The sequence below is a fragment of the Epinephelus moara genome, chromosome 20, assembly GCF_006386435.1.
Source record: "Epinephelus moara isolate mb chromosome 20, YSFRI_EMoa_1.0, whole genome shotgun sequence".
NCBI classification, from domain to species: Eukaryota; Metazoa; Chordata; class Actinopteri; order Perciformes; family Serranidae; genus Epinephelus; species Epinephelus moara.
In genome coordinates, this window is record NC_065525.1 from 20,928,016 (window position 1) to 20,949,173 (window position 21,158).

At 41.5% G+C, this 21,158-nt stretch overlaps 2 protein-coding genes across 5 annotated transcripts in view; one reads left to right on the forward strand and one right to left on the reverse strand.

Annotated features, from left to right (window-relative positions):
* LOC126407832 (S-adenosylhomocysteine hydrolase-like protein 1) overlaps nt 1-10,293 on the reverse strand; it is a 14,170-nt gene extending 3,877 nt beyond the window's left edge. For 2 of the 4 annotated variants that reach the window (XM_050073072.1, XM_050073073.1), the window contains exons 1-13: nt 9,970-10,293; nt 5,270-5,381; nt 4,662-4,799; nt 4,074-4,174; nt 3,764-3,866; nt 3,577-3,671; nt 2,755-2,861; nt 2,557-2,673; nt 2,412-2,475; nt 2,233-2,321; nt 2,050-2,120; nt 1,868-1,962; nt 1,671-1,769 (exon numbers count right to left, since the gene is read on the reverse strand). In XM_050073072.1, the coding sequence (XP_049929029.1) occupies nt 1,671-1,769; nt 1,868-1,962; nt 2,050-2,120; nt 2,233-2,321; nt 2,412-2,475; nt 2,557-2,673; nt 2,755-2,861; nt 3,577-3,671; nt 3,764-3,866; nt 4,074-4,174; nt 4,662-4,799; nt 5,270-5,381; nt 9,970-10,236 (1,458 nt within the window). In that variant the 5' untranslated portion in view covers nt 10,237-10,293. Of the gene's footprint in view, nt 1-1,670; nt 1,770-1,867; nt 1,963-2,049; nt 2,121-2,232; nt 2,322-2,411; nt 2,476-2,556; nt 2,674-2,754; nt 2,862-3,576; nt 3,672-3,763; nt 3,867-4,073; nt 4,175-4,661; nt 4,800-5,269; nt 5,382-8,176; nt 8,314-9,969 lie in introns of those variants that run through there. The other 2 variants (XM_050073074.1, XM_050073075.1) reach the window with 1 other exon arrangement.
* A 4,211-nt stretch (nt 10,294-14,504) lies between these two features.
* On the forward strand, nt 14,505-17,508 carry LOC126407987 (nuclear factor 7, brain-like). The gene is made up of 2 exons (XM_050073325.1): nt 14,505-14,620; nt 14,727-17,508. The coding sequence occupies exon 2, from the start codon at nt 14,744-14,746 to the stop codon at nt 16,121-16,123; it is 1,380 nt and encodes a 459-aa protein (XP_049929282.1). The 5' UTR covers nt 14,505-14,620; nt 14,727-14,743; the 3' UTR covers nt 16,124-17,508.
* The last annotated feature ends 3,650 nt before the right edge of the window (nt 17,509-21,158 follow it).

The following is a 21,158-nucleotide window of genomic DNA, read 5'->3' on the forward strand; positions in this document are numbered from 1 at the left end:
ACACCGCTAACGGGGCTAACAGCTAACGGTTGTTAGCTTAGCTTAGGTTGTTAGTCCCTCCGAAGGGACACTAACAACTCAAAGTACATGTCAAATAAAATTTCTCCAAACATGTTTCTTGTTATTTTAGGTAGTTGTTATCACGCTAATGTATGTTCAAGTGTTCATTTCCCCCGATAAATTTATATTTATATTTAGCATTTAGATTTAACATTTAGATTTAGATTTAGATTAATATTTAGATTTAACATTTAGATTTAGATTTAGCATTTAGATTTAACATTTAGATTTAGATTTAGGTTTAGCATTTAGATTTAGATTTAATATTTAGATTTAACATTTAACATTTAGGTGCCACATTTAATATTTAGATTTAACTATTTAATATATTTCTAAGTTAACAAATATTGCTGTAAATGTGGTAAAAGGTGACGTTAATAAATTCACAACACTTTCTTAAACATTGTTTGAAGCTAAATGTGGCAAAATGTTGATGTTATTTTCAGCGTGAGACACTTTACAAACGGCACCCCATGGCCAACAAGCCGGTTTTATCCAGCCGAAGAACTTCTATAAAAATGAACTGCTTAGCAACCAGACCAGGCCTCTAATTGAGACAGGCCTTTATTTGTCAAAATGTGTAGCTACACCGGGCTAGTAAAAGGGGCTAGGCTTTAACTGAAGTTTTATGGTATGTGATATGTGTAGATAATCATATATGACATATAGGGCAAAAAATGTAATACACATACATAAACATACATATTTGTATGGGTTAGGCATACATGTCAAAATATTTAATCTTTCTAATTTCTAATAGGTTTTATATGTAGTTTGTACATATATATTTACCTCATGTATATATATATTTAACATATGTACATTTCTGTATAAGATAGAAGTGGCTCCATCAGTACGCCTTGACATTATCTATAGGGGAAGCTTGATGATATGTGAGAGAAGTAAAGGGATGATTAAAAAAAGCCCCAGGTACAATATATCATATTAAGTGTAAGCATTCAAAACAGTCGCTGTTACTTTTACTTGATATAATTAAAATCAATATTTCATGTCAAGGGATTCATTCAGTAGCTGTGTAATAAACAGGATAATGTACAGAGGAGTCCCTTCAGGCTGGTTAAGACCCAAGTTCAGTGACACTGTGGAGAAATAGTTTACATATAGTAGGTTTCCCTATAGGTGTGTCGCATTATTCAGGTAAATGTAATATATCTTTCATATATTTAATAATACACATATGATAATGTCACGTAAATAACCCAGCACCTCTTAAATCATGTCTGTTTCTTTCCATTCTCACTTTGTCTGCTTCCCCTGCTGTCATGTGTTTGTCTTTTCACTCTACATGAAGTGTAATTGCTCATTTATTTGCACTTAAAACAGTTATGGTTACAGACTCTTTCTCCACCTCCCTACACATGTATATTGAGTGTCATTCATTTGCCAAAAAAAAGAGAAAACACACCATAAACAAAGTTAAGATGAATTTGACTGATAGCATTTTCTTTTTTTTCACTTTTTCTCTAGTTATCACCATGAACTCTTTTGGCATTAATTGTATAGTGAAAATCTAATATCGGCCAGCCCAACTCTGTACGTTATCCCACAGTACTGGTGTATAGTAATGATAATAATAACAGTATGATCACCTCAGCCAGCAGGACGATTCTCTTGCCATCAGGCCAGATAACATGGTCCACCTGAGGCCTCACACGCTCCCACCTCATCTCTGCAGTCCGCAGACTCGTCTGTTTTACACACATAAAAGCATGTGTATACAGGTTTACACACATTAAAACATACATAAACACACACACACGCACACACACACACACAGAGTTCATACCAAATCTATCTCAGTGCTGGAGTGTCCCATGTTGCAGATGATGCAGCCGTTCTTGGTTCTCTCCAAGTGTTCCCTCCCCACCACGTTTTTATTGCCTGCAGGGAAACAGAGATGGAGCAAACTGGAGCTGTACAGATACTGTTAGTAAGAGCTGATGTTTCCTGGTGGAGGAGAGCAGTTACCTGTGCAGGTGATGACCATGTCTACCTGTCTGACCACTTCACTCAGTTTAATCACTCTGAAGCCATCCATGCTGGGGCGAGCAGAGGGAAAGCATGTTTAAAATATTTAGCCACAATTTGCCATGGAAAGAGTGAAACACACTTCATATATGTGCCACTGATAAAAGCTTCCTCCATTCATACCAGGCCTGAAGGGCACAAATGGGATCCACTTCTGTGACGTAGACGACAGCACCCAAAGCTTTCAGGGCAGCACAGCAACCTTTGCCAACCTACAAGAACAAAAGAAAAGAGGACAGTGGATCTGCTTTAATGTACGTCACGTGTGCACAGCAGCACTGGGAACACTTTTTTTTACTGACCTCCCCATATCCGCACACCGCCACCTGTTTTCCTCCAAACATGACGTCAGTGGTTCTCTTCAACCTGTCAGAGGAGTTCAACACTGTCAGGCTGTTGCTCTTTACTCTACCAGCAGTTTTACCTGTCTACAACATGGCTCATTACCCGTCCAGTATTGACTCCTTGCAGCAGTAAAGGTTGTCAAACTTCTGCTTGGTCACTGAGTCATTAACGTTCATGGCCGGCACACTCAGTTTGCCTGCCTTTGACAGCTGGTACAGCCTGAAACACAGGTGGAGATGCACGTGTGACGTGGAGAAGGACTTCATTGTGAAAACCATCCAAGTTTAGCATGAAACTAACCGGAAGATGCCTGTGACGCTCTCCTCCACGATGCCTTTGATCCTCTTGAACAAGCTCGGGTACTTCTTATAGATCCAGTGGGTCAGGTCGCCTCCGTCATCCAGAATCTGTGAAAAGATAAACTCTCCATCAGCGCAACCTTTCTCACTGTGGTAGTTAAAAACAGATATTAAAGGCACAGTTCACACAAAGTCAAGAGTGAGTGAGAGAAAGTCAAGTTTTATTCAAAGCCCCTCTCCAGACACGTTTTAAAAATACTTATTTAATACTAATATTTTGTTAAAGATGGTTTTGCCACATGATAGTTTCAAAACCCCTCTGAAAACACACTGGGAGCAGATCTACTCTTTCTCCTTCGTTGCGAAATTTGCTTGTGGTAGGCGATGTTTAACTTTCACTTAACGCTTTCTCCAGTGCTGCTCACGATAGGTTGACTGGTGAAAGAGCAGTGCACACCAGGGTTTCAGGTTTCTCTATTGAGGCAAAGTCTTACTTTATCTGTAGAGAAAGTCAACAAATCAGTTCTTTGTCTAAGACACACTAATGAAGCAGACTGTGTACTCACAAAATAAACACAATTATAGCAAAACACTTCAACACAACACCAAGAAAAGATTTTGATTGCATCTCTGTGGCATATTTGCAGTAATAGTTTTAGTACAAAGTTTTCTTGAGCGCATGTTGATTTTATTTTAATTGTCAAGCACCACTAACCAAATGCCACCAAACTTCATTTCACTGGGGTGAACACACTTTTACATGTTCAAACTTTGGTCAGTCAGTCTTAAAATTAATCTTAAGTACTGTCCGTTGTCACAGTACCATGTTGGGCTGCCAGGATTCAGAACAGACACATCGGTCGATACACCACCAGAAGTCGTCCTCTGACTCTCCTCTCCATGCAAACACGGAGGTGCCTGAGATAAAGAGCAGGTGATATAGTCAAGAGAAAGCCAGATGAGTCAGGTTGGAGGAAACATGGGGGAGCAGGTGGCACAGACAGTCGTACCTCCTTCAGCCAGAGCAGCAGCCACAGCGTTCTGAGTGGAGAAGATGTTGCAGGCTGCCCAGCGACACTTAGCCCCCAACGCAGACAGAGTCTCAATCAACACCTGCAAGAGACCAGAAACATACAGAGTCAACAAAACTTGTCAACCTTCTGTCAGCTTTTTTTTTGATATCATAATAATATACTTATTTCTCATACAGATAAGAGAAGAGTAATCCAAAGTAATCAGCCACAACCAGCTTGCAATGTGGCGTTCAGTAAAACTCTGTCAGTGTTTTTTATTTCTGTACTGTGAGTGTGTTGAACTGACCGCTGTCTGTGCAGTGATGTGTGTGCAGCCTGCCACTTTGGCTCCAGCCAGAGGTTTCTCCCCAGCTGCTCGTTTCCTCAGGACCATCAGTGCGGGCATTTCTAAATATCACAGACAGTCACATTCAAATTGAGCACTGACACATCTGTGCTGTTACTTATTGTTTTCAGGTGAGCTTGTTGTTGATTTGTTTACTTTGGTGTACCTTGCCCTTGGTTTGTCGGGGAAGTCTTTGCAAATTTTGAAACTATTCCAGATCCTTGATGTTTGTGACATCTTGTTAGTGTAACATATAGATTATACAGCAGCAATATGTGTAACAGAGTAGAACATCTATTAGCAATGTGTAATATTACACAAAATCTGTGTAAATAGTTATAACCTGACAAGGCACAAATTGATGCATGCAAATTAACAAATTGCAGGAAATTTTTTGCAGCGCATAATTTCCTAGCAGAGGAAGCCAGACCTGCCCATTTGATATGTGCCCCCCCATGGTGAAATAAAACCTGTGCCCTTGACGATATGTATTTTGTCATCATGACTCATAGAGGCAAGGACAGCGGTCTGACAGCTTTTTGTCTTTACCTTGCTGTGCGATTTCTATTTCTCTGCGTCCAAATTCAGCCTTTTTGATGTTTTTGATGCAGAAGTCAGAGAAGCCTTTGGAGGTCCTCTGAGACTTGTCTCTGGGAGAGTGCTCATCCTCGGAGCTGTCACTGCACACTGCAACATAGAAATGAGACACCGTATTTAAAAACAATCGACTGATATGATATAATGTCCAAAAGCAATCACAGTTGAGGTATAATGGAGTAAAACAGAGGCACAGGAGATGTTTGAAAGCGTGAAATTTAAGAATTGGCTCTGATTTCCAGCCTTAATTGTTGTGTGTTTGGAGTCACACTCGAGCTAGGTGAGTCTTTTATCTGAGCCTTTGAAGTCTGCATAAACTCTGGCAGTGATTGAAGCATTTGAGAAAAGTTCACAGAGCCGATTAGGACCAAATTAAAGAGACTTTATTCTTCAGAGGACTTTTCCTTTTAATTAAGGTTTAGCTGAAGGAGAAAGCACCGAGGCTAATCCTTGGGGCCTGTAGTTCTCGTGCTGCTGGGATCAGAACCAGCTCAGTTTATATATCAGACATGTGATCAGACTTAAGAGCGTACATGTGTTGTGTTTCCATGTTTCCGTACCTGAACTGAAGCTATCAGTAGATGACTGTGAGATGGAACGAGACAGAGAGCGACGACCAGTGTTGGCAGGACGCTTGTTGAATTCATGCTTTTGTTCATTGAACTGTATTTGCTGTGGAGCCAAACACAAACAGGAAAAACAAATAGAGTAAACAAAGTATATCAGTTGTTACTTCACAAGCACAAAGTGTCATCAACTTCATGCTTGAAACAGACAGACCTGATGTAGTCATGATAGACTAAATTTTACATAAGCACCCCCCTTCACAGCAGACCTTCCTCTAAAGTAGCACCTCTCTGCTCACATCACAAACCTCCTTCCCTCCTCCTGACTCATCTCTGTATCTGCTGCTGTCTCACCATCCACTGTGGCTGTCTGAAGGCTGGGCTGCTGCCACTGGAGTCCCACTTGGCCATGTCCGCTCCCTGGCTGCTCGCCTGACTGCTGCCTGAGCTTCAAGTCCAGCTCCAAAAAATCACAGACACACCCCCTCACTGACCCCACCTCCAAAAAATAAACATATGCATTGAGTGTTTGGAGGTTTAGAGCTGAAGGCTTGAAGCTATACTGTATTATACTCATACACGCTGCTGGATCAAACCTTTATTTAAATGTGTATTTAAAGAGGCACTCCAACAATTACACACATACAGGTCAGTCTACTCACAGGGAGCACTACACAGGTGGTGGAAAGAGTTGTATCAAGCCTACTGTGGCTCGCGAGGACTAGAGAAAATGACCCTGATGATGACATGATGATGTCATCAGGGTTATCCTGGTTTGGGCTTGCAAAAATTTCTAACACAAAGCTTTGCTACAAACTGGATGAGGAGTTGGTGAAGAAGATGTGGACATATACCAGTTAGGTCTAAGGATGCTATCAAACTAAGGTCAGGATGTCAGGTTTGGATGCCCTCTTTTTTTTTTTTTTTTTTTTTTTTAATGCCTCCCGGCTTTATAAAAGTGCAGTACAAAATCAGTGGAGCACTCAGCTTTGAAGTAGTCATTAGGATGAAAGTGAGGTGAAGAATCCAGGAAGAACTTTTTATAATACAGATGGATTCAGGGATACAATAAGATGAAGTTAAGGCTGTATGTGACATGATAACAAGGTGACCTTGCTCCAGTATAAACAAGATGTGAATGCAAGTCATTCAGTGGACGTTTATCACACAACTCAAACTAACTGTCATCTGACATTTTCAGGTATTTCAGAAATAATTCCTGTAGCAATTTGGCTCTGCAAATGCTTTGAATTGTACATTTAGATGGCAAATTTTAGCAGCTATACCCAAAGTAAGAAAAAAAATGATAGCAATGAATTTAATAGTGCTGGACCTAGCATATTTGGCGCCCTAGTACAAGCCTGGAGTGTCCAAATTTTTCTTAATGGGGGCCAGATCAGATAATGTGAAACTACCTGGGGGCCAGCAGCTTCTTGCATCATATACATAAAAAAAGACAAATGCAACTGTTTAATCTTTCACTTAAAAAACAGTCAACTTATCATCACTCCTGAAAGTGACGTCCCTTGGCATCAACTTCACACCTTTTGGCTATGGCCATGTCTACTACCTAGCAAGAAATGTTCGTTAGCTTGTTTATCGCGTGTTTATGAAAACACATTAGTTCTGCCTGCGCAGTTTCTACTTGGTGCAGGCCTATAAACTGTATACCTGTCCTGCCATCATGAGCTGAACGTTAACAAAATGCTAAATGAACTTGCTGGGTTAACCAGTACTGTGTGGCGGGCCACATATGGTATATATTGAAAGACAAACCATGGGCCGTTTGGAAATGGTCCAAGGGCCATGTGCATGGTCCAAGGACAAATCGGTTTTTCTTGTCCAGAAACACTCATTTTCTTGCCATGTGACCAACTGAAAACTATGTATTTACTATTGTTTGGCCCTTAACTCTGTCTGTTTTGGACCACAGTCAAAAAAAGTTTGGCCACCTCTGCTCTAGCATGTTCGTTCAGGATTAAGAGAGGCATCTTTCATGTGATACTGCTGATCAAACTCAGTCCTCAAACCCTCGTTAGGAGCAATTAAACCTGAACTGCTCATGAACATTTTAATGAAGATCTGCATTGGAATTTTGTCAGCACTCTGCGTTCCTCTGACTTAGGTTAGATCAGTCACTGTCGAAAACATGTTAACTGTACCTCCACTTTATCATACAGCTTGTGTTTAAAAAAACAAAACATATTTCACATAAATTAAGCATATTTTGTTTTCTTCATTATCCTTCTGATTGAAAACATGCTCCACTTTGACTGACTTTGCTGACGTGCTTCATTGAATATGAAAATAAGGAATCATGCATTTAAGACAAATCAACAGATAAAAAAAAATGTTCACTCACTTTGTCCACCATTCTCCATGTTAAACTGACTGACTGGTCTAAAATATAACTCTTTTGTTGTTCTGCATTATAATCAATTGAAAACAATCTCTTCATCGCAGCCTGCACTTACTCAAGCAGCTGCTTAATCTTTAACAAAGACAGACATTAAGCTGTGACTCGAGGCGGTGTGAAAGTTAACTTAATGATCACAAAACCGTCTCTTACGTGGCTCAGATAACGTATGCCAGCTACTATTGAAAGTAAAATGAGAGCCAAAAAAGCTAACAATTAAAGTGGCTGTGGGTCCTTAATGTGTAAGATATGTCTCATTGGGAAACCATTTGTGCAGTGATTTGTAACCGAAGTCTAAATTTAAAAAATCAACCAATAAAACCCAAGAAAATTCACAGTTGTGGTTAAAAATCAGTATAAATGGTCATTTTAAAGTTTACTTAATGGTTACTAATTCAACATGAAGACCTGACTCGCTGTCCTCTGAAAGAAAACTAAAAAAAATAAAGAGTGTAACAGCGCTGCTAAAACAAAAGCAGTAATACCTTGATGCAGATGGACTGCACTGCCTCCTCGTCCTTGGCTTTAGTCATGCTCACTAAACTGTACACTTTCTTCATGCTGACAGAGCTGCTCTCACACTGACCACAGTCACTCTGCAGAGCTGATTACAGAGTTCACAGAGCGACACTTTATGCCACACCTTCACCCCCAACAGGCCCAGGTGACGGGCGGAGAGAAAGACAGAGAGAAGACATGAATGGAGTCTTTGTGAAGCTTACAGAGGGGAACTCTGGGAAAATGTAGGAGGACAGGTTAGAGGTGAAGAGCAGGAACAGAGTTGTAAGGAGACAGAAGCCTGTTTAATGTATTACTGGAGGCCACAGATGCATGTATGTACAGTAAAGTGCACTCTGCTCTCAGGGGATACATTAAATAGACAGCAGAGAGACGTACATACATCAACATACATTCATGACAGAGTTTATTAGTGAGAGAGAGAAAGAAGAGAGCAGCTGTGGCGATAGAGGAGGCAGCAAAGTGAACAAACATGAGCCTTATATGTAGTTGCATTCAGGGACACAAAAGACAGCTTAGGTTTCTTTAAGTAAACGAACAATAGAGCTGGACTTTACTGTACAGTTCACTGTTTCCTCTGCAGCTCTGCAGCATCACTAAAAGTCTCCTAAAGGAGCATTCAGCTGATTTTACACATGCTTACATGTCATGGGAAGTATAACACAGCATGTAGACACAGTTGTATAAAATCGTCTGTGGCTCTATAGGGGACTTTTCTAAAGTCAGAGAAAAGAAAAAACTGGATGATGTCACAATGGTGTCATCAGGTTTATCTATGGTTGGTTGTGCAAAGTTAAATTTGTTACAGAAAATCTGTGCTGTGGAGTTTTAATGATGTGGACATTAAATGAAGACTGGGACACGGTGTAATGCTACATCATATAAGTGAGGTACAACCAAACGGCAACCTCCGGGACTAAAAAATGAAGCTGACGCAGAAGTGCCAAAAACTGCAGTTCCTCAAATGGCCACTTGAGGCTGGCTCTGGAAGCAGGTCAATCCTTACAGACACCCATATTAAAATGCAAAACTTTAAAGCGGAAATAATCACAGCAAAAAAACGGTTTTGGTCTCTATAGATGATTTCAACATTCACGACATCTGTACTGGGTGTGTATTTTCGTACAACTCTCCCGTTCACATTTTATTAAGGCTTAAGTTATGCATATTTAAGGGCGGGGACATTTGATTGACAGGTTTTCTGAAAGGTGTCGCTACAGTCTGAGTCACATCCACCCCTCACTTCTCCACAGCTCCACCCTCTCGTCCAAATTTGCTCACTTCTGGCTCCAAAAAAACCCAAGATGGCAACCACCAAAATGCCGAACTTGAGACTTCAAAACAGGAGTGCACAAACCAATGGGTTTGAGGAACTGAATTTTTTGGCACTGCTGCATCGGCAGAATTTGCACGGCTCCCTCAGCGACCACAAAAGACTTCATGCAAGATTTTTTTTCCCCACAAATGCAGCAGTACACCCAAAGACCAATGAACATACTTTGATGCATAAAATTGGCACACTTCGCCTTTAAGTCTGCTCTGTCATTTCAAAGAGACAAAATAAGTGAAATATGTGCGAGTGCTGGTCAAACATTCATAGAGGCCTGCACATTGCAACGAAAATCATTAACAGCCTGAGTATATGCAGATTCACACTTCCCTTGGTACACTTACAGATGCACATACCATACATCATGTCTTGGTCTAGACAGGCCTGACAAACAGACCAGTCAAAATCAGGGACAGCTTCCTTGCTCACCATGTCAGTCTTCAGAGCCTCAGACACCAGCCCTCCTGTCCCAGACTCCTCTGCCTCGTCTTTGTCCTGACCCTGAGGTGTCTTCCTGCTCTCTGCTGCCTTTAGCATCTGCAGAAGCTTCGGGCTGCATTTTACTAGCTGTTTGGTGCTTCCCTCCTCCGCCTCTCCATCCAGCACAGCTTCGCCCTCCATGTGTGGATCAGGATATTCATCAGGTAGCGGCAGTTCCTCCCAGGAGGCTCTTGTCTGGTCTCTTTCCTCTGCCATGACTCATCTGGCAGCCAGTAATGAAGTGAATTAGATTTCTGCTCAGGTGATCTGACAGCAGACCAGGTGACGGCTCAGCCATACCCTGCCCACATACATCTGATATTTCCTCCTGCAAGGCGTCTGTTTACTCTAAACAGCAGCAGCTCTTGGGTTACTTTGACTAAATGTAAAGTAGATTATGAGTCCTGGATGCAGTGTGTAGCCTACAGAGTAAACACTGATGTGAGCACTGCTTTTGACACAGAGGGAAATGTAACCTGTAACTCACTTATCCCAAAGAGCCATGTAGTAGATGTCAACATATGCACTTTCAGCTTATGTTAAAAAGAAGTACTTGTACTCAAGACCTCAGGTACTTGCAGGGCTGCTCCTTGTTTTTATGTTGTCTTTGATAACATTGGCTCAAATCGCAACGTGAACAAAGACATGCGTGCAATGCAAACAGGGCATTACAAAATAAACAAGCCAGCAGGACTTATGTGTTTACATTAAACCCCACCAGCATCAACAGTGGCCCCGTGGTGCCAGACCACCTCCCTTAATGTGTCTACTGCCAGGCTTAAAGATGTGAAGCACACTAATGTCCCAGTGTCTCAAATAAACTGGAATAGTTTTCAGATTAAATTCATCACCGAAAGGTTTTAGGTTTGATATGATTTAGTTGATGGTCCCTCCACTGTGCCCCCAAAATATTAACTGTCCTGGTATTAGTCAATGCACAGCAGATGATTAATAACATAAATGTAAAATAAGAAACCAAAGAATGTAAGTATGCAATTGACATAGTCTTTAACTGTCTTACATACTTCAACAGCATAAGCAACCAACAAGGGCTTCATATTGGTATCAATCATCTCATCTACGTTTGGCAAGAAAGCAAATAAGTGCATTTCCCAAACTGTTATGTTGCCCTTTCCCTGGATGTTCCCAGAACAATTAACGACTTTTGAACCAAGTTGCAGCCGATGAAAAATGAAGCAAACATGGATGTTCGAAAAACTGCAGTTCCTCTAATGGCCACTTGAGGCTGGCTCCAGAAGCCAGTCAATCCCTATAGATCCTTTTACTATTAGTAAACTAGTCTGGGGCCGTTTAGTGGCCGTTTTGGTAAGGAAGGAACCAGGGCGAGAGAGACAGGATCCGGAATTAGATGGATGCGCCTTTCCGCCAAAATAAAAGCACCAAGCTAATAAAAATGCAGTGAAACTTTTTAATTTAAAGAATATAATTTACAAGAAGGGCGGCACAGTGGTGTGGTGGTTAGCACTGTCGCCTCACAGCAAGAGGGTTCCCGGTTCGATCCCGGGTGTGGGAGTTTGTATGTTCTCCCCGTGTCAGCGTGGGTTCTCTCCGGGCACTCCGGCTTCCTCCCACAGTCCAAAGACATGCAGATTGGGGATTAGGTTAATTGATAACTCTAAAATTGTCCGTAGGTGTGAGTGTGAATGGTTGTCTGTCTCTATGTGTCAGCCCTGCGATAGTCTGGCGACCTGTCCAGGGTGTACCCTGCCTCTCGCCCGATGTCAGCTGGGTAGGCTCCAGCCCCCCCTCGACCCTCAAGAGGATGAAGCGGTTAGAAGATGAATGAATGAATGAATGAATGAATGAATTTACAAGAAAAGCCCCAAGCCATTAAGTTAACCTTTGTCTTTTATTGTAAATCGATGGTGCGCCAGAATTTTAAGTTGAACACTTTTACTTTGGTGAATTTGGTGAATTCCGGATGCACTCTCTAGACCGGAACCAGAGTCCAGACAAAATTCAGAGTGAAAGGAAACCAGGCTCTTCACCGTACGTGAAGAGCCTGGTGACGCGAGGCTATTAGTAAACAGTATGACCGTTTGGTGGGCGAGGCTTAGCTGGAAGCAAAACAATTCTCCACAGACATTAGCTAGCACTAGCTCAAAGTTCTGTTGGCTTGTTTTAGACAATGGAGGAAGATGGTGGAGTAGAACAATCTGGCACAAACTGGACCGTTCGTAAATTCATTCTGAATGTGCCGTTCAGATATCCAGAGCACTGATCTCTTGGAGTGGCAGAGCGTACTCCAGGCACTCTGTCCGTGGAGACGGAGCAGCAGAGCACTGAGCGAAGTGAATGTGTGATTAACTTAATTACTTGTTAATTTGTGTAGATATATAACACTCCATTTCTTCAATCAACAGGTGTCTCATTTTAGTGTAGAGCATCAGACTGAATTTACGAACACACCACATCAGGTCACTCTTCCTTTTTTTGCACGCTTATAGTTAGGTTTTTATGTGTATTTTTATTTGTTTTAGGAATTAGTGATATTATCTTATATGATATCTTATGTTTGTCATGTGTGATGTATCTTAAGCACACTGAGTGTATGCTTCATGTTTGAAATGTGCGATATAAATAAAACTGATTTGACTCATTCTCCAGGACCATGTGTGTTACTTAAGTAAGTAAACACAGACCAATGTGGCCAGACTGGCTGACCCGTAGGCTCTCACTCAGTGGATGATTTGAGAGGATTGCCAATGCGAATGAGCTAAAAAGTTAGCGTTAGGGAGCAATCCAATATTCCACTTAATACCTCCCCAATTTCTGATTAGGTGGACGTGATAACACTTAATACACATGAAGCTCAGCGTAAGTTCAATCAGGAAAACCTCTCTCATGCTCACCCTTTCACATTTTCTCCATCCCACTCTCACTACTCCCTCTAATCAGCTGACTATGGGTGTTCACTCCTCTAGTTATCCAATCACACTTTGCCATGATCTCTCAGCCAATCAGGATGCCGCTGCAAAATTTTAAATCTGCTCTCTCTTCTGCTGCTGTCAGCCATCATTTTAGGCAGAATCTTTGCACCCTCCACCCCAGTAACCTCCAGCCATCGTATCCAGAGTCCAGGACAAGCTCTCAAAGACTCATTCCTCTACTCATCCAGATCATCGGCACTTCTCCATCTTCCTCTCATCTCATCTTCACCACCTCTACCACCACCAGCATCTAGACCCCGGGGGGGTTCCCTATTCAACTATGGATTCATCCCCCTCCTTAAATCAAACCATCTCTACGGGGTCTAATCACCAAAGACTTTCAAACATTCTTATTCATTCATTCACATGTTAATAAATATTCTTTTACCATAAAAAACCTGTCTCTCCTGATTGAAATAACGTTATTCATCCCTACAACAGGAAATCCTTTCCCCTAACCTGATATGAAGTGTGCTCTGCACATGAGAACATTTTTGATGATCGCCTTTGTCCAGTCCTTCGTCTTATCGCATGTAACCATACTTGCCTTTGTTTTTGTTGACTGCCAGTGGTGGCTGACATGTAATAAAATTTGAGTTTTGAGTCACGACTCCTTCTATTCTGGTACCCAATAATAACACAAGAAGAAGACATTTTAGACTCCTATGTAGCCCTGTGGTGGCGAGTCGTGTTTTGCCTCCAGCTAACAAACTGACGTCATTGTGACGTTGACCCTAAAAGGGTCTATAGACCCCTATGTTAACATGCGCAATTTACAGCACATATAAACATGTTTATATGCCTGGTACAAAAGACAGTTTGGGTCTCTATAGCTGATTTCAACATCTCACGCTGCCTTACTCTGCCTCTGACTGGCTGACCCTGACATTCTTAACATCCTAACCTGAACCAGTCCCACTCATCTTGCCTAAACCTAACCAATCCAACCAGTAAAGTCAATGAGTACTAACCAGTTATCGGGAGAGTAGGGCGGGTCATTCCTTCACCATCCTCGGCTTTGCAAATTTGCCAACTATGCAGGGGTTTATTTTAATATGACTTACCTGTTTACATTTTATTAAGGCTTAAAGTTACACATGATGAAGGGTGTGGTCGCTCTGAGTGACAGGCTGTCTGTGAGGCTTCACTACAGTCTATGACTCAAAACCACCCTTTCATCCAAATGTGGTCATTTCTGGCTCCAAAATTCAAGATGGCAACAGCCAAAATACCAAACCTGAGGCTTCAAAACTGGACTCCACAAACCTACTGTCATGGTAGCTATGTTGATTATTTTATACAGTCTACATTTTGAACATAAAACATAGTCTAACTGTTGCAACAGCCTGCTGCACTCTGTTGTAATTCTACATACCTACCAAAACATTTTTGTACTTTGAATGAAACCTATCTCTGTGTTTCATGTGAAGCAACAGCATTTAGCAGAGGTGGTCTGACAAAGCTCCACCTCATCAGGTGACTCAGCTGAGACAAATCAAGATACAGTTCCTTATTCTTCCTCATGAACAGACTAAAAAACATACGGCCATATTCATCTTCAGACCAAACTAACAACTTCCTCTGAGTGAGTTAAGCTACAGGAGAGAAAAGTGGAAACCTACAACCTGCTGACACTCCACACACTGAATGTAAGTTTGATTAAAACACCACTTAAAGTGAAAGTAAATTTTAGTGAGGGTAGAGGAGGGAGGGTGAGCCATGACTGACTCTGCTTCCTGTTTGCTGTATTTTCAGCTTCACTCAGAGACGAAATGGCTTCCAGGTCAGAGGAGAATCTCTGCTGTTCGGTCTGCCGTGATATCTTTAGGGATCCTGTTGTTCTGACATGTAGCCACAGCTTCTGTAAAGACTGTCTGAGGGGCTGCTGGAGAGAGAAACCAACACATGAGTGTCCACTTTGTAAGAGAAGATCTTCAAGGGATGAACCGCCTTCAAATCTAGTGTTAAAGAACCTGTGTGAGGAGTTCTTACAGGAGAGAGCTTCAGAGCGTCTCTGCAGTCTGCACTCTGAGAAACTCAAACTCTTCTGTCTGGACCATCAGGAACCAGTGTGTCACATCTGCAGGGATTCCGAAAAACACACTAACCACAGATTCAGACCCATAGATGAGGCTGCACAACAGCACAAGAAGAAACTTAAGGAAACTTTGGAGCCCTTAAAGGAGAAGTTAAAGGTTTTTGAACAAGTTAAAGTGAAGTTTGATCAAACAGCAAATCACATTAAGGTCCAGGCCCGACACACAGAGGGACAGATTAAGGAGCAATTTAAGAAGCTTCACCAGTTTCTAGAAGAGGAAGAGGAGGCCAGGATGGCTGCACTGAGGGAGGAAGAGGAGCAGAACTGTCAGTCAATGAAGGAAAAGTTGGAGGCTCTGTGCAGAGAGATAGCTGCTCTTGCAGAAACAGTCAGAGCAGCAGAGGAGGAGCTGAGAGCTGAAGATGTCTCATTCCTGCAGAACTACAAGGCTGCAGTGGAACGAGTCCAGCAGCACCCCCTGCCAGATGATCCAGAGCTGCACTCAGGAGCTCTGATAAATGAGGCCAAGCACCTGGGCAACCTGACCTTCAACATCTGGAACAAGATGAAGGAGATGGTCTCTTACACTCCTGTGATTCTGGACTCAAACACTGCACATCCAGAGCTCATCCTGTCTGAAGATCTGACCAGTGCGAGACTAGGAGAGAAGCAGCAGCTTCCTGATAATCCAGAGAGGATTGCTGAGTACTCCTCTGTCCTGGGCTCTGAGGGCTTTAACTCAGGGACTCACAGCTGGGAAGTCAAAGTTGGAGACATTACATTCTGGTCACTGGGCCTGTTTGCAGAGTCTGCCAAGAGGAAGGGAGAAATATGGTCTGGATTATGGAGAATAATGTTCTACAAAGGTATATACACGGCACGCTCAATACCAGATCCACCCACTGTTCTCAAACTGCAGAAGAAGCTCCAGTGGATCAGTGTGAATCTGGACTGGGACAGAGGGAAGCTGTCATTCTCTGACCCTGATACAAACACACACATACACACCTTCACACACACTTTCACTGAGAGGATGTTTCCATTTATTAACAGTGTGGATGAAGTGAAGATATTACCACAGAGGGTCTGTGTGACGGTGGGACAGAGAAGTTAGAGATAAAGAGGATGATCATATTTATGAGGTTAATTTCTTTTAAAGGGAAAAGTCGATGAATTAACCTGTTAATCTGCACCTGTCCTCCTGCTGTCTCGTTTTTCTAAAGATATGTTTGTTTTTGTTTTATTTATTTTTATTTTATTTTGTTGTTAGTTTGACAGTTTGCTTTTTGTTTCCATTGATGACCTTTTTATTTGTAAAATTATTCCACTTTGTTTGAGATCTTTTGGTTTCTGTAGTATTTCCTTTCTTTATCAGTGCCGTTTCATTTGAAATTGTTCATTTTTGATTATTTTGACTTGTCTGTGTCGAGCTACAAAGACCGACAACCACTTTGTAGAGGCTGATGGGATCCAAATAAGGAAAAAAAAAAAAGAATCAGTTTATCAATAATTTGTCAAAAGGCAGCATGGTGGTGCAGTGGTTAGCACTGTCGCCTCACAGCAAGAGGGTCCTTGGTACGAACCCAGGCTTCTGTGCGGAGTTTGCATGTTCTCCCCATGTCAGCGTGGGTACTCCAGCTTCCTCCCACAGTCCAAAGACATGCAGGTCGGTGACTCTAAATTGGCCGTAGGGGTGCCTGTGAGCATGAATGATCATCTGTCTCTATCTGGCGACCTGTCCAGGGTGTACCCAGCCTCTCACCCAATGTCAGCTGGGATAGGCTCCAGCCCCCCCGTGGATGGACATAATCAGGGAAATCTTTCTAATGGAAAAGATGACTTTTTCTCTGAGGTGTGGAGGAGCAATATTCTTCAGCAAATGGGAGAAGTGGACTGTATTCTTTTCCAAAGCAATGGACGCAGCCTCACGATGAATGTCTGGATAATGAAAGAACACTTAGCATGTGGACTTATGAACACTCAACCCGTGTGGCCCCACACAGTGTTTATGTTGTTATGGTTTGTCTAAACATTTAAAAATACTTTAGATAAAGAGTTATGAAAAATATATTCCAAACCTTACAATCAAAGTTTAATAAAATGAAATGTTTACGTTTTATACAATGAATACATATGAAGTTATCCAAAACATATGTACAGTTTTGTATTTGATGAAGAGAAGATGATCTTGTCTGTGAAAGTGTTTCATTCAGTTTCCATCTCTTGAATCTGCTGTTTTGGGGTTTTTTTTGGGTTTTTTTAAAAAACACTTTATTGTGATAGTGTGAAAAGGGCAAGATGAGGGTGAGCTGCAGCCAAGGGCCCTGGGACAGACTTGGACCTAGGCCATCGCCGTGAGAATGGTACACAATCTGCCTGGTGAGTGAGTGAGGCACCTCTGCTGTCATTTAGTCAGACAACTTTTAAGGCAGTCATCTTTGCTTTCAGGTGGATGTCTCAGTTTTGGTTTAGACTTCATGTCATGTCGCTGATTTCAAATCAATAGTTAACATTAATGCTGAATGTACATTAATTCATGTTTTTCATCAAAATAATAACACTGGTTTTCTTGGTTGTCACATTCTGCTTCTCAGTTTAATGCCTAAAGGCCGACTACCTCTTTTTAAGTTATGCCAGTGGCAATATACACTGTGCTTAAAAAATCAGCCTACAGTTAATCCCACAGCTCCATGCCATCTTGTTATTGACTTCTCCTTTTTTGTTTTGTTTTGATGCTGACTTGGACTCAGTGGCTTCCCCAGTTGGGGAGGGGCCATGCCACTTTGATTCAAATGCTGGCTCCTTCCCCTGGGCGGAAATAAGTGGAGGCTGTGTTGCATCATTTTGAGCTAGACAACCTAAGGCATCCATTGGTACCAGGAATGTCGGCATAGCTTGTTGGGAAGGGGGCTAAATCAAGCTTAAAATTTAGGCTCAATTTTGGCCAAGTAATAACTGGCATGGGTGTTTACAAAGGGGGTCCTTTGCACTCTCACCTCAAGATATCTAATGAAAATGGGTTCAGTTTGTATCTGTGGGTCTCCCTGAAACTAGAGAAGGTTTGCTCCCACTACTACTTCAAATTAAAGTTGCGTATTTGTCTTTTTAAGGAAGAGGACAACCAGCCTATTTTACGAACAATGAGTCACCTTACATGAACCCATTAAAACAGGATTGTTGTGAAACTGAAAATGTTAACTGTACCAGTATTAGTCTATGCACATCAGACAACAAGTAATGTTATCTCTAGAATAAGAGACTAAAGTATATCACTATGTGATTCCTTAAAGTTCATAGTGATATATTTCAGATAGCCTACAATGTTCAACAGTATTCCTGAAATTCAGTCATGGATTTTGGTTTTGGTGTGTCACCCAAACGTTTTTAGAGGTGCCATCTGGCCACACCTATGAAACATTTCAGGGGCGGCACTGGTCTTAAAACAACTGTCAGGTTCCTGTTTGAACATTGCAACATGAATAAAGAATTTCCTCTTTGTGTTTCCCTATTGAGCTGCAGTGGAAAGAAAAAGATTTTACCTTTGGATGACACCACCTAGAGTTTTCTAACTCAGTTTGCTGAAGCTTCATATTAGCTTCAGATAAACCATTGAATAATTTGTTGCACAGAACAAAGATTGTGGTTTTTGCCACTGAAATTGCATCAGGAAGGGATCTCTTGAGCACCAGTGAAACTAGTTTTAGTTTAGGTTACGTTTGGTGAAATGGATCAGGAGGTTAAAGGTTGGTGAGAGACATTCAGCAGATAGATTTGTTGTTTTACAGTCATTAAGGGATCATTACATGTTTGTGTTGTGGTTGTCTACCTACTCAACAGTTGTGCAGTTTGCAGTAAATAAGAAGTGATCACACACACATCATATTTTTAAAAGTTTTTTTCACAGGATTACATATACATCCCAAATGTTTAGCAAATGTGGACATAGTTAAAGTTTTCAGGTTTCTACTGGTGAGTCTTCAGCTGCAGGAGTATCATGTTGTTCCACTAGAGGGCGTAACAGTTTCACTGCTGTTCCCAGGAGTTTTCCCACAGCTGAGACAGAGACACCTTCTGTCCTTTCTTTCCTCGGTGTGAAGACTGTGGGAGGATTTCAGTTTGATTCCCTCTGTTGTGTCTCTGCGTCTGACAGGAACCAGGAGAAGTGTCTGACACTCAGTCCAGAGGGAGGAGCAGCAGGAGGTCGAGTTAGTACTGTATCCACTCCTCTCGCTCTCCAAATCTTTCTCTGGTCCTCACTTCTGTTCAGCACAGGAATTTCAGACTCTGGTGTTAAATTAGCAGAGGTATAAAGTGTCCCTGTTAGTGGCCAGTGTGACGTGTTCACTATGGGACCCTTTAAAGTTTTAATTATGTGTTGTGGTTAGTTTGTTAAAGAAAACTAAATCTATGCTCACTTTCCTATGTTGCATCTTTATTCTTGTTTAGGTTCAAAGTTACCAAAGAGACAAAAGTAGCAGACAAAGTGGTAGTAGACAAAAGTAGAGTCAGTCAAAATGGAGGAAAATAGCAATTAGCTAAACTTTGTGTACTACACTTCTAACTGGGTAGATTGAAGCTATAATTTCTATCAGTCACCTGTTTTGTTTCTGTCAAGATGACACACTTTGCAGAAAAAGATGGTTACAGAAAGGTATTAGATTCTTTTAAAATAAATCTCTGCTGCCTATTGTAGCACCATATCTGAACCTCCCCATATGGGCATTGCAGGCAATGTGGTTGCACTGGGGCCCATGGAAACTGGGGGGGCCCTTCTCGTGAGTGAGGTCAGATCGCCATCTCAGAAATACACCTGTTTTCAAAGAAGAACTCATAGTAACATAAAAATGGTGAAAACCGCTATATGTGCCCTGAAAAAGGCAAAGCCATCTCCTCCTTTTGTTCAGTGTGTGTGTGTGTGTGTGTGTGTGTGTACATTAACTATAAAAGCTAATACATGCATTGGGTGTGGCGGGGCTGCCTTGGACAGGTGCCCCAAGCAGTAAGGGGTTGTTGCCTTGCTCCTGTTGTTGCCTCTGTTGTTGGCAAACTAGCACCTCTCCAGCTACCAGTCCAGGCTCCCTGCTTGGTCCGGCAGGGACTTAAAATGGCAGCTTTCTGGTTCCCAACACAAGTCCCTATGGACTAAACTACTGCCGCCCCCAGTCAAATGAATACTTTCTTATTTTATTTTGTACTTTTTTATCATATAGTGTCACTTCCGGGTAGACAGCAGTTGTTTTGAATGGCAGAGATATGTAAAATTGCCAAACTTGTTTATTTCTGTTGTCAGTTTCACCTGTAATTTTAATGTTTAAATACAAAAGTTAACATGATGGTCTGATATATCTGATATTTCTGCTGTGCTTATTTTATGTACTGTTTTGCTTCGCTAGCATCGTTGATGAACTAAATTTATGGGCACAGAAGCTGAGCAATATACTGCTGTGGACAGGGGCTGCAGCAAAACGTATTTAACCCACCTCAAAAAAGTCCCACCTAAAATATAAGTTTAAGTGTATACTCTATTCAGAATATTTTCTCAGCTTTACTTTACATTAGGGGCATACTAAATATAGACAATGATGGCAGTACGGTTGCACTGAGTCTGTGAGGTGGGGGCCCATGGAGAGAGTGGGCTCTCCTATAATGTCTTGGGTGGAGAATGGGCCCGTGTTGATTAACTGCCACCTTGAAAATCTGCCTGTGTTCAAAGAGAAACTGTCATTGTTTTAAAAACAGTGCCATTTGCTCTATATGCCCTTATAAAAGACAAACCCATTTCCATCATGTTTATTTTTCTCTATAAAACAGGCAATAACATCTATAACTAAATTACATGCTTATTCTATACCTGTAAATCAACTAGGCTATTAAAATTGTTAGATTAAATTAAATTGATAATTTCTTATTTTCTTTGGTATTTTTTGTCATATACAGATATGCAATGATGATTCATGGGTAATATGTGTGTTGATTTTATCAAATGTCAAGTCTCTGATTATGTAACATAATGATATGTACATGGTAGCGTGCACTAGTGCCAATCATAACTACCTTATGTCACTGCATTACATGTTAACTCAGCATAGACCTGTGACTCTCATGGTCTGCAAAGTAGAATTACTTTTTTTGGCAAAGGAGTCTGGTAG

What these genes read in the sequence shown, in the direction of transcription:
- LOC126407987 (XM_050073325.1), top strand. Translation starts at nt 14,744, where the DNA reads ATGGCTTCCAGGTCAGAGGAGAATCTCTGCTGTTCGGTCTGCCGTGAT.